The sequence below is a fragment of the Squalius cephalus genome (genome assembly GCF_949319135.1).
Source record: "Squalius cephalus genome assembly, chromosome: 23".
NCBI classification, from domain to species: Eukaryota; Metazoa; Chordata; class Actinopteri; order Cypriniformes; family Leuciscidae; genus Squalius; species Squalius cephalus.
In genome coordinates this window covers 1,133,788-1,147,087 of record NC_137144.1, presented here as the reverse complement: position 1 = coordinate 1,147,087, position 13,300 = coordinate 1,133,788, and the positions used below count along the sequence as shown (strand labels likewise).

At 44.8% G+C, this 13,300-nt stretch overlaps 1 protein-coding gene across 1 annotated transcript in view; it reads left to right on the top strand.

The window, feature by feature from the left end:
* The first annotated feature begins 471 nt into the window (after positions 1-471).
* The window catches only part of zfc3h1 (zinc finger C3H1-type containing), a 45,863-nt gene continuing 33,034 nt past the window's right edge, over positions 472-13,300 (top strand). Inside the window, exons 1-6 of the mRNA XM_079858990.1 lie at positions 472-974; positions 3,047-3,511; positions 5,221-5,297; positions 8,736-9,000; positions 9,105-9,301; positions 9,378-9,498. Coding sequence (XP_079715116.1) covers positions 632-974; positions 3,047-3,511; positions 5,221-5,297; positions 8,736-9,000; positions 9,105-9,301; positions 9,378-9,498 — 1,468 coding nt within the window. The 5' untranslated portion in view covers positions 472-631. The remainder of the gene's footprint in view (positions 975-3,046; positions 3,512-5,220; positions 5,298-8,735; positions 9,001-9,104; positions 9,302-9,377; positions 9,499-13,300) is intronic.

The window sequence follows — 13,300 nt, the reverse complement described above, 5'->3', positions numbered from 1 at the left end:
TTTAATTTATTTATTAAGTTTTTATATTTTCAGTTTAAATTTGTGTTTAGTAATTGTATGTGCTTTTGTCATGTTTATGTTTTTTTATATATATTTCTATTCACCTTTAATTTCATTATAGTTCTTGATATATATTTTATTCTCTTTTCAAGAATAAAAAACTGTATTTAAATGTATGTTAGCAAATAATAAAATTAATAATATACTATTATTTCCTTTTATTTGAGGGAATATTAGTAAAACCAAATCTACTTAAGATAAGTAATTTACGTACAAATGTACGCATAAATCTACTTACGATTTATAATATAAATCTATTATAAATCTAGTCAACGTGTCCTAACATTAAGAGCAGTGTGAAAATAAGTGTATCACTATCTCACTTCGCTTTGACTCAACAAACCTCAACCAGAGCCCGTCTACGGACATTCTCTGCCTCAACCCTTCCCCGCACCCACGGGAAGTGCGCGCAGTCTCGCGAGACTCGGAAGTGGAGCTCAGATGAGTGTGATTCCGCTGAGAGCTGATTACTCGAGCGTGTGACGCTTCTCTAGCGCGATGCGAGGAATTCAAGCCCAGTAATCAGCATGAATCAGAAGTAAACGCGTCTAAATCTCCGACAGGATCAGTAATGGAGGTCAACTCGAGCGGCGCGTCTCCTAAAGAGGAGGGCGAGCTGGAGGACGGAGAAATCTTCGACGACGAGCCGCAGAGGCAGAACGCGAGGCCTCCGCGACGCGCCTGGCCCAACCGGCCCGCGATGAACAAGAGAGCGCGTTTACCGGGACTGGGGCTCAACAATAACGCCCCGCTGCCGCTGAGAGCCGCGCACCCGCCCTTCCCCTTCGACGCGACGCCGCGGTCCGGCTTCTGGGAGCGCAGTCACGGCGCGTTGGGCCGCTTCAGGTACCGCGACTGGACCCGCGACTGGACGGAGACCCGCGGCTGCAGGATCGAGTCTCCCGGGCGGAAGCGTATCCTTACATCAGCCGCAACACTCGAGCTGAACCGCCGCGGTAACACTGTGGGAGAATTTCACGGTTCACGGTATACCGCGGTATGAAATATTAGGTTACGCTTTATTTTTAAGGTGTCATTGTTACAGTGTAATTATAAATGTAAGTACTGAGTAATATTAAAGCAACTACATGTACTTTTGCTATAGGGTTAGGGTAGGATTAGGGTTTGGTTGAGGGTTAGTTGCTTGTAATGATGCATAATTCACCGTTATTACTATGGTAAGTACATGTAACATATGTAACAAGGACACTGTAAAATAAAGTGTTACCAAATATTATAATCTGGTTCCACAATAATGTGCTGTCATGATGTGACTGCTGTATTTACGTCAATTGTTTACACTTTTATATTCCTGTTCCAATGTCTCTCACCAGTCTTGTGCTTTAATAGTCCAGTCATTTTAAGCCAAAATGGGGGTCAACCTTGAACAAATTGCAACAGAAGCAAACTCAACTGATTTTGTATCCTCAATATGTCCTGAGTAAGGAAAAAAAGTCCAGAAGAATCCCATTAGGGGAAAGTTTGGAAAGAGACCCAAATAAGTGCTTCTTCCTGCCTCTATGTATTACTGCTCATGGGTAGCCGTAATGGGTTCATTCAGACCTAATATTAAGTATTTTACTGTTATATGTCAACAAGATTCAACTAGACATGTTCTCCTGGCTTGACCCAATGTTTACATCTGTTGTTGTATTTATGCAAATTAGCACATGCGTAATTAGATTATGCACCGTTTGTCCATGTTAACAAACCATTTCACAAAACTTGTAATACATTTTTTGTTTGTCTTGATGTAAGTAATCAACTCAGTAATTTTCATGGTGATATAAAGGTTAAAATGGTTACCCTATTCACGTGAGAAGTATGAATAGGCGTATGGATAGACTATATTTGGGTTTTTTTCCTAAACTTAACCCTAATGGGATAATCCTGGGCTTTTTTTCCTTACTCAGGACATATTGAGGATACAACATCAGTTGAGTTTGCTTCTGTTGCAATTTATTCAACCTTTTTTCCTAAAATGACTGGACTATAAGTCCAGCCAGTCGGTTCTGCTACTGTAACTTTAAGACTTCGGTATGTAAATGTGGTGTTTTATGATTGGTTAACCTCTGTGCATGGCGAATGTGATTGTATGTTTATCATAGGGCTGCACAATTAATCGAGTTTGTAATCGCGATTACAATTGTGGATGCCACAACAATTATGTAAACGTTTAAAGGCGCAATTACAAAAAAAGTTAAGGCACTTAAGATGTGTTTTAGCTTAAGGGTTTTTTCCGCATTGTTTTAATTTTAGTTTAAGTATAACATTATAATACCATGTATATATTTATTTGGTTTGGCTTCTTTAAAAAAAAAAAAATATATATATATATATATATATATATTTAATATGTAGGCTATATATTAGGGCTGTGAAATGATTCATCGCGATTAATCGCATCCAAAATAAAAGTTTGTGTTGTTTACATAATATATGTGTGTGTACTGTGTATAATTATTTTGTATATATAAATACACACACATGCCTGTATATTTAAGAAAAATGTGTTATTTACAAAAAAGGTATATTTATATATAATAATACATTTATATATATATATATGTGTGTGTGTGTGTATATATACATATGCAGTATATATATATATATATGGATTTTTTCTTAAATATATACATGCATGTGTGTGTATTTATATATACAAAATAATTATACACAGTACACACACATATATTATGTAAACACAAACTTTTATTTTGGATGCGATTAATCATTTCACAGCCTTAATATATATATATATAGACATCATTCAATGTAAATTGTGATAATCGCAATTACAACTTCAAGGGAATAATCGACAATCATGATTTTGATCATAATGGTGCAGCCCTAGTGTGAGTGTGTGTGAGGGGTCGGAGCCGGCGAGTGTGTGAGGGATTGTCCAGTGTGTGTGAGGGGTCGGAGCCGGCGAGTGTGTGAGGGATTGTCCAGTGTGTGTGTCTGCTTCTTGACGGCTGTGTCTCAGAGAAGCCGGCTGGCAGGAATCAGGCGCGGAGAATGGGGAACAGCTTCCCGAAAGCCCCGGCCGTGGACGAGAGCTTCGAGGCGCTGCTCCTGAAGTACAAGCAGATCCAGCTGGAGCTCGAGGTCATCCGCAAGGAGGAGCGCATGGCCCTGAAGGAGGACGAGGAGCCGGAGCCCGCCGCGCCCCCGCCGGAGGAGAAGAAAGCGTTGGAGGAGAAGAAAGCGTTTCAGGCCTTCAACCTCAAGCCTCTCAGACAGAAGCTGCTGACGCCGGCCGAGAGAGACGCGCTCAACACCGTCAGACCCGAGAGAGAGACCCTGAACACTGAGAGAGACGCGCTCAGACCCGAGAGAGACACGCTCAGACCCGAGAGAGACACACTCAGACCCGAGAGAGACACGCTCAGCACCGCCAGACCCGAGCCGAGGCCCGACGCCGACCAGCAGAAGGACGTACAGGATCACGGTATCTACAGGCTTGTGTATTTCACAGTTCTCGGTTGCGCTGCAGAATCCCACGCGCTCCTCGATTACAGAGAGAGCGTTTAGGCCACGCCCACAGCGGGGGGGAAACAAGCCCACCGTCTCCGCTGAGTGTGTATTGAGTGAAGCTGCCTCCTCCTCGTCATTTATGACTTATAACAAACACAAAACACCGTCTTAAAGCTGCTGTGTGACCAGGAGAACAGCAAACAAGCTGAACAACCCAGAAATACGTATTACTCTGAGAACTAACGTACGCACACTGGAGGCGACAGGATAGCTTAGAGAAATATAATATATAAAACTGATATTTGACTTACTAGTGACTAAATGTTCACTGCACACGTAGTGTATTTCAGTGCATACTGAGTGTCAGGATCCCACAACTTACCCATTCGTCCCAGCCCGTCTCCACTTCTGTGTCCTCAAACACTCGTTTTGTGGGGTCGACAGCTTATAAAACCGTATTTCTGGGTTGTTCAGCTTGTTTGCTGTTCTCCTGGTCACACAGCAGCTTTAAGACGGTGTTTTGTGTTTGTTATAAGGCATAAATGACGAGGAGGAGGCAGCTTCACTCAATACACACTCAGCGGAGACGGTGGGCTTGTTCCCCCGCTGTGGGCGTCGGCTTGAGAGAGCCAGCTTACTGAATCCTATTTACACTTATTATTCTGAGCAGAAAAAATTCTATGCATCTCCTCTTAGTGCTTTAACTCTATATACTTCAAACTCGGCTCAGACTCTCAGACTGTTCTGACTCGAGTTGCTTTATCTTTTCAGACTGATCAGACTTACGGTTTTCCTACAAATGACGATCAAAACTCGGAAAAATTCCCATTGACTTAACATTGCGGAATGTTTACATTTTCAAACTCACCAACTGTCAAAAATTTAAATCTAAACACCTTGAAGACTAAACCAAACTGCCGTTCTATATACTATATGAGCCACTGAGACTCATTTAAACTAATGAACTCTAAACTCATACACTTATAAACTAATTAACTTATAAACTCATGAATTCATAGACTTATGAACTCTTAAACTCATAAATTAATAAACTATGAACTCTTAATCTCATTTAAACTCTAAACTCAAAAACTCTGTGCGTGTGTGAGCGAGTTTGTGTGTGAGCGAGTTAGTGTGTGTGTGTGTGTGTGTGTGTGAGTGCGTGTGTGAGTGCGTGTGTGAGCGAGTTTGTGTGTGAGTGTGTGTGAGCGAGTTAGTGTGTGAGCGAGTTAGTGTGTGTGTGTGAGCGAGTTAGTGTGCGCGTGTGTGTGTGTGTGTGTGTGTTAGAGTCAGTGAGTGTGCCTGTGTATAAGTTTGTGCGTGTGTGAGAAAGTGTGTGAGAGTTAGTGAGCGTGTCTGTGCGTGTGTGTGTGTGAGAGTTAGTGAGCGTGTGTGTGTGTGTGAGAGTTAGTGAGCGTGTCTCTGTGTGTGTGTGTGTGTGTGTGTGTGTGTGCTTGTGTGGGTGTATGTGCGTGAGTGTGTGTGTGTGTGAGTTAAACTCATAAGTCTATCTATATATCTATCTGTCTACTACATTAAACTTCAAACTAATTTAAACTTTCTGGTCCAGCTTTCTCAAGCCAACTTAAAGTTTGTCTCAACGAACTTTTTAATCTAGTTATTATTATTATTATTATATTGAGGTATGGAACCAGTGGCATCTTTTGTTGTGTTTTCTCCCAGCTGTGAAGGACGAGGAGAGTGAACCAGACCTCAACATCTCACCAGTGCCTGACGAGACTCCAGTCGGCCCAGCCAAGGTACACACACACACACACACACACACACACCTGAAACTCGCTGGACATCAATACACTGGCGCTAAACACTGACCTCACACACAGAGCAGAGTAGAGATTCAGTGAGTCATGTTTATCTGTGGTGTTGAAATGAAGGCGAGGACAGGGAAACAGGAAGTGTGTTATGACTTCTGCGTGCAGAGACTGCTTCGGGTGAAACGTGTGTGTGTGTGTGTGTGTGTTGGAGGAGGCCGATCACATGAGTGTCTACTGTGAGTCAGTCACTTTATAGACCAAACCGTTCGACATATCAAAAATCTGCTCAACGTCTTGACTTCCTGCTGATCGAGTTAACTGTGTGTTTTAAAGTCTCCCTGTAGTCAATAATATTATCCATTAAAACTCATCTTTGATCACAAATGACATATTTAAATGTGTTTTCCTTTAAAATAATGTCTTCATGCCTTAAAATATCTTGAATGTAACTCGACACCCTTGCCTCATTTAGTATGCACGGCTCTATGAATATGCAAATTAGCCCCGCCTCCACTCACTCAGCTCAGAGATCCACTGGTTGACGATCACACGTTGATCTGATTGGTTACAAGGTAGTTTGTGACGTCAGAAACACCAGCGATTTCAAAGCGTGTTTTTGAGACTGTCTTTGGTTCACTGCAGGAGGAAATACTCAGCAATGCTGTCGACTTATGAACTTACACATGGTGTGTCTTAAAGCAGATTAAAAACACCACATAGACACATAAACAACATTAAAGGCTGGATTTACACCACAGGGGGACTTTAAGAATTGCAAGCTTGAACATTAAAGCGGTTTTAGACCATCGGATGTGTATCATTATGTTGATCTAATGCACTGAGACGGTGTGGCACACGAACACTCATGCAGAGAGAAGAAGATCGAGCGCAGAGAAACATCAGGAGCGCAGAAACTCTTCTCATGAAAGTAGCTTGAGAAATATGAAGGACTAAAAATGACAGAACGAAAAATAAATAAATAAATAAAAGTACAAATAAATAAATGCAGAAATCATAGTAAAAATAAATACATTTTGGTAATATAAATGGCTATTTCTGTATTTTTACATGTATTTATTTATTTATGCATTTCTATATGTATTTACGTATTTATGCATTTATTTATATATTTATTTATTTATATATTTATATATGTATTTATTCCTACATTTATTTATTTCTGTATTTCCACATTTCTACATTTATTTTTCCCTGCGCATGTATGCTAATTAACCTATGACTAAGCCACGCCCCCTCCACTCACTCAGTCAACATTCGGTAACAGGCGCTTTGGCAGCTGTGACAGTAGGAGACATTTCACAGGAGGCAATTGATGATTTTTTTGGAGACAGAAAGATTATATATCATCTCGATGTCACCAAAAGGGCCTTAAATATGCATTGGAGGGTTATATTAATAATTTTATTGTTGAGAAGGTCGATAAGCTTCAGCTCCAGACAAAGATTTACAGTTCACAGTGTAAACGTTATAGTTTGGTGCTATTTCGCTTCAAACGCTCGCTTTATACGCGTCCTATTCGCTTTGGATTCAAAATGTTCAAGCGTCGAACTAGACGCGGATACGCGCGAATTTGACGCTCTATTCGCGTTCGGTGTGAGCGCAGAATAATGAACATGCTGCGAAGTCAAGATTGCATTGCTGGAATGTGTGTGTGTGTGTCAGAGAGCGGGCGCGATCGAACAGTGGAAACATAAAAACATACTCCATTTTGTTCATACAGGTCATAATTAAAACTGCAAAGTGTTTAGCCTACTTATATTTGTGTAAAACACAACATTGTGCTTTTGTCAAACTGTAACCTACAACTGTCACCCAACCAAAATCACACACACGCTGTTTAAAAGCCAAAATGACAAGAAAAAACATCTAAAAACGAATGAAAACTGATAACCGCAATGCATTGCAATGGACGAGGAAGCAGAGAATGTCCGAGTGTATTGGGTTAGCTATGCGTACTGTGATTGGCTCATCGCGTTGGGGGCGTGGCTTAGCCATTGGTCAATTAGCATACATGCGCAGGGAAAAATAAATGTAGAAATGTGGAAATACAGAAATAAATAAATGTAGAAATGTGGAAATACAGAAATAAATAAATGTAGGAATAAATAAATGTATAAATAAATACATATATAAATATATAAATAAATAAATATATAAATACATAAATATATAAATACATAAATATATAAATAAATGTATAAATACATAAATACATATAGAAATGCATAAATAAATAAATAAATACATGTAAAAATACAGAAATAGCCATTTATGTTACCAAAATGTATTTATTTTCACTATTATTTCTGCATTTATTTATTTATTTATACTTTTATTTATTTATTTATTTATTTATTTATTTTTCATTCTGTCATTTGTAGTCCTTCATAGAGAAACTCAACCGCTTAGACTTTTCCCGTTTCCCTTTTTTGTCATTATTTCGCTGACAAAATCAGAATTTTTAACTTCTACAATTCACACCAACATTTTTCAACATGAAGCGAAGACATTGAAGATGCTAAATTGTGAACATCAACATCATCCGTCATCATTGCAACACCGTTCAAGATATCCAGTATCTGGTGTGAACTGTAGAAGTTACAAACTCGGAGCCTGATTTTTAAAAACCCACAGTCAAACCGAATAGCCAGTTGTTCAGAGCTAATGACTGTCAATCAGAAAGTTGTCCAGCTCGATGAGAGCTGTATATGTGCTGAGTTTGGTGACTAAGTAAAACTATCCGCCCACTAATGTCCAAAGGTGGCGCCACTGAGCTCCCTCTCCATGCCTGTTTCCAAGGCTTTGCTAGTGTCGGACGGCCGACAGCTCTGATGTGTGTGTCCAGTTTCGTGTAATTTGAAGCACTCTAATCAAAGTGACTGAATATTATTATAGGACACGCCCATTTACTAAACTAATATGATTCATATTCTTTTGGTTTCTCTAAGCAATAAGTACAAAAGTGAATAAAGTACAGGTATCAGTATCAGTGTTGTACTCGTTTGGGGAAAAAAGATGTCAAGTCTCCCTCATTTATACAGCGCTTTAACAGTTTGGACTGTTTCACAGCAGCTTTACAGTGATAATAGGAGATTACAGTAACAGAGTGTTCAGGCTTTACAGCAGCTCTAGAATAAGGTTACTGTCCAGATAAAGTTAGTTTTGATTGATTCACTTCCGTTGTAAAGATCATTAGTTATTAACTTATTACTAAACGCACACCTTTCTAACAGAAAACCCTTAATGCGCTCTGGCTGCACATTCACACAACAGTGTCTGGTGCTCGAGAACGCAAACCTTGAAATAGGTTCCAAGGTGCAGGTGTTGAATAATAAAACATTTTTAAAAGTTCATGGACAGATGCACTTTTATGATGGATAGATGCACTTTTATGATGGACAGATGACGGAGGAGGACGAGCTGTCGGAGATGCAGCTGAGACTCCTGGCTCTACAGTCTGCTAGCAGAAAGTGGCAGCAGAAGGAGACGCAGGTGCTGAAGGAGAGCAAGGACAAGATCTCCAGAGCCGTCAGAGCGCCGCAGGACAAGAGCGAGAGCGAGCGCAGCAAGACCAGCAGAGGGAACGCCCTGAGCCGATCGCAGGAGGGAGTGAGAGCCGCCAGAGCCACGCCGGACAAGAGCCGAGTGAAGAAACCAGCTCACCTGAGTAAGACTGGCTCACACTCATCGTGTGTGTGTGTGTCTGTCTTCAACATTACATCAGTCAGATCGCAGAGCTTCATCTGTGTCTGTGTGTGTGTGTGTGTGTAGCCAAGCAGGCGTGGAGGAAGCAGCAGCTGCGCACCTGGAAGCACCAGCAGGAGCAGCAGAGACACCAGCAGGAGGAGGAGGAGGAGCGGAGGAAGAGGGAGGACGAGATCCGCAAGATCCGAGACCTGTCCAACCAGGACGAGCAGTACAACCGCTTCATGAAGCTGGTGGGCTCCAGGCATCACACGCGCAGCAAGGTCAGTCACATGACCAGTCACATGACCTCACCAGCACACCGCTGCCTGACGTCATGTGACCTGTGCTCTCTCCCAGTCCTCAGACGGCGAGCCGAGGAAACTGGCCAAGCAGAACCTGGACTCCTCCGGGAACCTGTACCAGTACGACAACTATGACGAGGTGGCAATGGACACGGACAGCGAGCCCAGCTCTCCAGGTACTGCAGAACACAGGTGCACCACTGACCCTGAGCTCACACACTGTAACCCTGAAGAACACAGGTGCACCACTGACCCTGAGCTCACCCACTGTAACCCTCAGTCTCCAGTTACTGCAGAACACAGGTGCACCACTGACCCTGAACTCACACACTGTAACCCTGAAGAACACAGGTGCACCACTGACCCTGAGCTCACACACTGTAACCCTCAGTCTCCAGTTACTGCAGAACACAGGTGCACCACTGACCCTGAGCTCACACACTGTAACCCTCAGTCTCCAGTTACTGCAGAACACAGGTGCACCACTGACCCTGAGCTCACACACTGTAACCCTCAGTCTCCAGTTACTGCAGAACACAGGTGCACCACTGACCCTGAGCTCACACACTAACCCTCAGTCTCCAGTTACTGCAGAACACAGGTGCACCACTGACCCTGAGCTCACACACTGTAACCCTCAGTCTCCAGTTACTGTAGAACACAGGCGCACCACTGACCCTGAACTCACACACTGTAACCCTCAGTCTCCAGTTACTGCAGAACACAGGCGCACCACTGACCCTGAACTCACACACTGTAACCCTCAGTCTCCAGTTACTGTAGAACACAGGTGCACCACTGACCCTGAGCTCACACACTGTAACCCTCAGTCTCCAGTTACTGCAGAACACAGGCGCACCACTGACCCTGAGCTCACACACTGTAACCCTCAGTCTCCAGTTACTGCAGAACACAGGTGCACCACTGACCCTGAGCTCACACACTGTAACCCTCAGTCTCCAGTTACTGCAGAACACAGGTGCACCACTGACCCTGAGCTCACACACTAACCCTCAGTCTCCAGTTACTGCAGAACACAGGTGCACCACTGACCCTGAGCTCACACACTGTAACCCTCAGTCTCCAGTTACTGTAGAACACAGGTGCATTACTGACCCTGAACTCACACACTGTAACCCTCAGTCTCCAGTTACTGCAGAACACAGGCGCACCACTGACCCTGAACTCACACACTGTAACCCTCAGTCTCCAGTTACTGTAGAACACAGGTGCACCACTGACCCTGAGCTCACACACTGTAACCCTCAGTCTCCAGTTACTGCAGAACACAGGTGCACCACTGACCCTGAGCTCACACACTGTAACCCTCAGTCTCCAGTTACTGCAGAACACAGGTGCACCACTGACCCTGAACTCACACACTGTAACCCTCAGTCTCCAGTTACTGCAGAACACAGGTGCACCACTGACCCTGAGCTCACACACTGTAACCCTCAGTCTCCAGTTACTGTAGAACACAGGTGCACCACTGACCCTGAGCTCACACACTGTAACCCTCAGTCTCCAGTTACTGCAGAACACAGGCGCACCACTGACCCTGAGCTCACACACTGTAACCCTCAGTCTCCAGTTACTGCAGAACACAGGTGCATTACTGACCCTGAGCTCACACACTGTAACCCTCAGTCTCCAGTTACTGCAGAACACAGGCGCACCACTGACCCTGAACTCACACACTGTAACCCTCAGTCTCCAGTTACTGCAGAACACAGGCGCACCACTGACCCTGAGCTCACACACTGTAACCCTCAGTCTCCAGTTACTGCAGAACACAGGTGCATTACTGACCCTGAGCTCACACACTGTAACCCTCAGTCTCCAGTTACTGCAGAACACAGGTGCACCACTGACCCTGAGCTCACACACTGTAACCCTCAGTCTCCAGTTACTGCAGAACACAGGTGCACCACTGACCCTGAGCTCACACACTGTAACCCTCAGTCTCCAGTTACTGCAGAACACAGGTGCACCACTGACCCTGAGCTCACACACTGTAACCCTCAGTCTCCAGTTACTGTAGAACACAGGTGCATTACTGACCCTGAACTCACACACTGTAACCCTCAGTCTCCAGTTACTGCAGAACACAGGCGCACCACTGACCCTGAACTCACACACTGTAACCCTCAGTCTCCAGTTACTGTAGAACACAGGTGCACCACTGACCCTGAGCTCACACACTGTAACCCTCAGTCTCCAGTTACTGCAGAACACAGGTGCACCACTGACCCTGAGCTCACACACTGTAACCCTCAGTCTCCAGTTACTGCAGAACACAGGTGCACCACTGACCCTGAACTCACACACTGTAACCCTCAGTCTCCAGTTACTGCAGAACACAGGTGCACCACTGACCCTGAGCTCACACACTGTAACCCTCAGTCTCCAGTTACTGTAGAACACAGGTGCACCACTGACCCTGAGCTCACACACTGTAACCCTCAGTCTCCAGTTACTGCAGAACACAGGCGCACCACTGACCCTGAGCTCACACACTGTAACCCTCAGTCTCCAGTTACTGCAGAACACAGGTGCATTACTGACCCTGAGCTCACACACTGTAACCCTCAGTCTCCAGTTACTGCAGAACACAGGCGCACCACTGACCCTGAACTCACACACTGTAACCCTCAGTCTCCAGTTACTGCAGAACACAGGCGCACCACTGACCCTGAGCTCACACACTGTAACCCTCAGTCTCCAGTTACTGCAGAACACAGGTGCATTACTGACCCTGAGCTCACACACTGTAACCCTCAGTCTCCAGTTACTGCAGAACACAGGTGCACCACTGACCCTGAGCTCACACACTGTAACCCTCAGTCTCCAGTTACTGCAGAACACAGGTGCACCACTGACCCTGAGCTCACACACTGTAACCCTCAGTCTCCAGTTACTGCAGAACACAGGTGCACCACTGACCCTGAGCTCACACACTGTAACCCTCAGTCTCCAGTTACTGCAGAACACAGGTGCACCACTGACCCTGAACTCACACACTGTAACCCTCAGTCTCCAGTTACTGCAGAACACAGGCGCACCACTGACCCTGAGCTCACACACTGTAACCCTCAGTCTCCAGTTACTGCAGAACACAGGCGCACCACTGACCCTGAGCTCACACACTGTAACCCTCAGTCTCCAGTTACTGAAGAACACAGGTGCACCACTGACCCTGAACTCACACACTGTAACCCTGAAGAACACAAGTGCACCACTGACCCTGAGCTCACACACTGTAACCCTCAGTCTCCAGTTACTGCAGAACACAGGTGCACCACTGACCCTGAACTCACACACTAACCCTCAGTCTCCAGTTACTGCAGAACACAGGTGCACCACTGACCCTGAGCTCACACACTGTAACCCTCAGTCTCCAGTTACTGCAGAACACAGGTGCACCACTGACCCTGAGCTCACACACTGTAACCCTCAGTCTCCAGTTACTGCCGAACACAGGTGCACCACTGACCCTGAGCTCACACACTGTAACCCTCAGTCTCCAGTTACTGCAGAACACAGGTGCACCACTGACCCTGAACTCACACACTGTAACCCTCAGTCTCCAGTTTCTGCAGAACACAGGTGCACCACTGACCCTGAGCTCACACACTGTAACCCTCAGTCTCCAGTTACTGCCGAACACAGGTGCACCACTGACCCTGAGCTCACACACTGTAACCCTCAGTCTCCAGTTACTGCAGAACACAGGTGCACCACTGACCCTGAACTCACACACTGTAACCCTCAGTCTCCAGTTTCTGCAGAACACAGGTGCACCACTGACCCTGAGCTCACACACTGTAACCCTCAGTCTCCAGTTACTGCAGAACACAGGCGCACCACTGACCCTGAGCTCACACACTAACCCTCAGTCTCCAGTTACTGCAGAACACAGGCGCACCACTGACCCTGAGCTCACACACTGTAACCCTCAGTCTCCAGTTACTGCAGAAC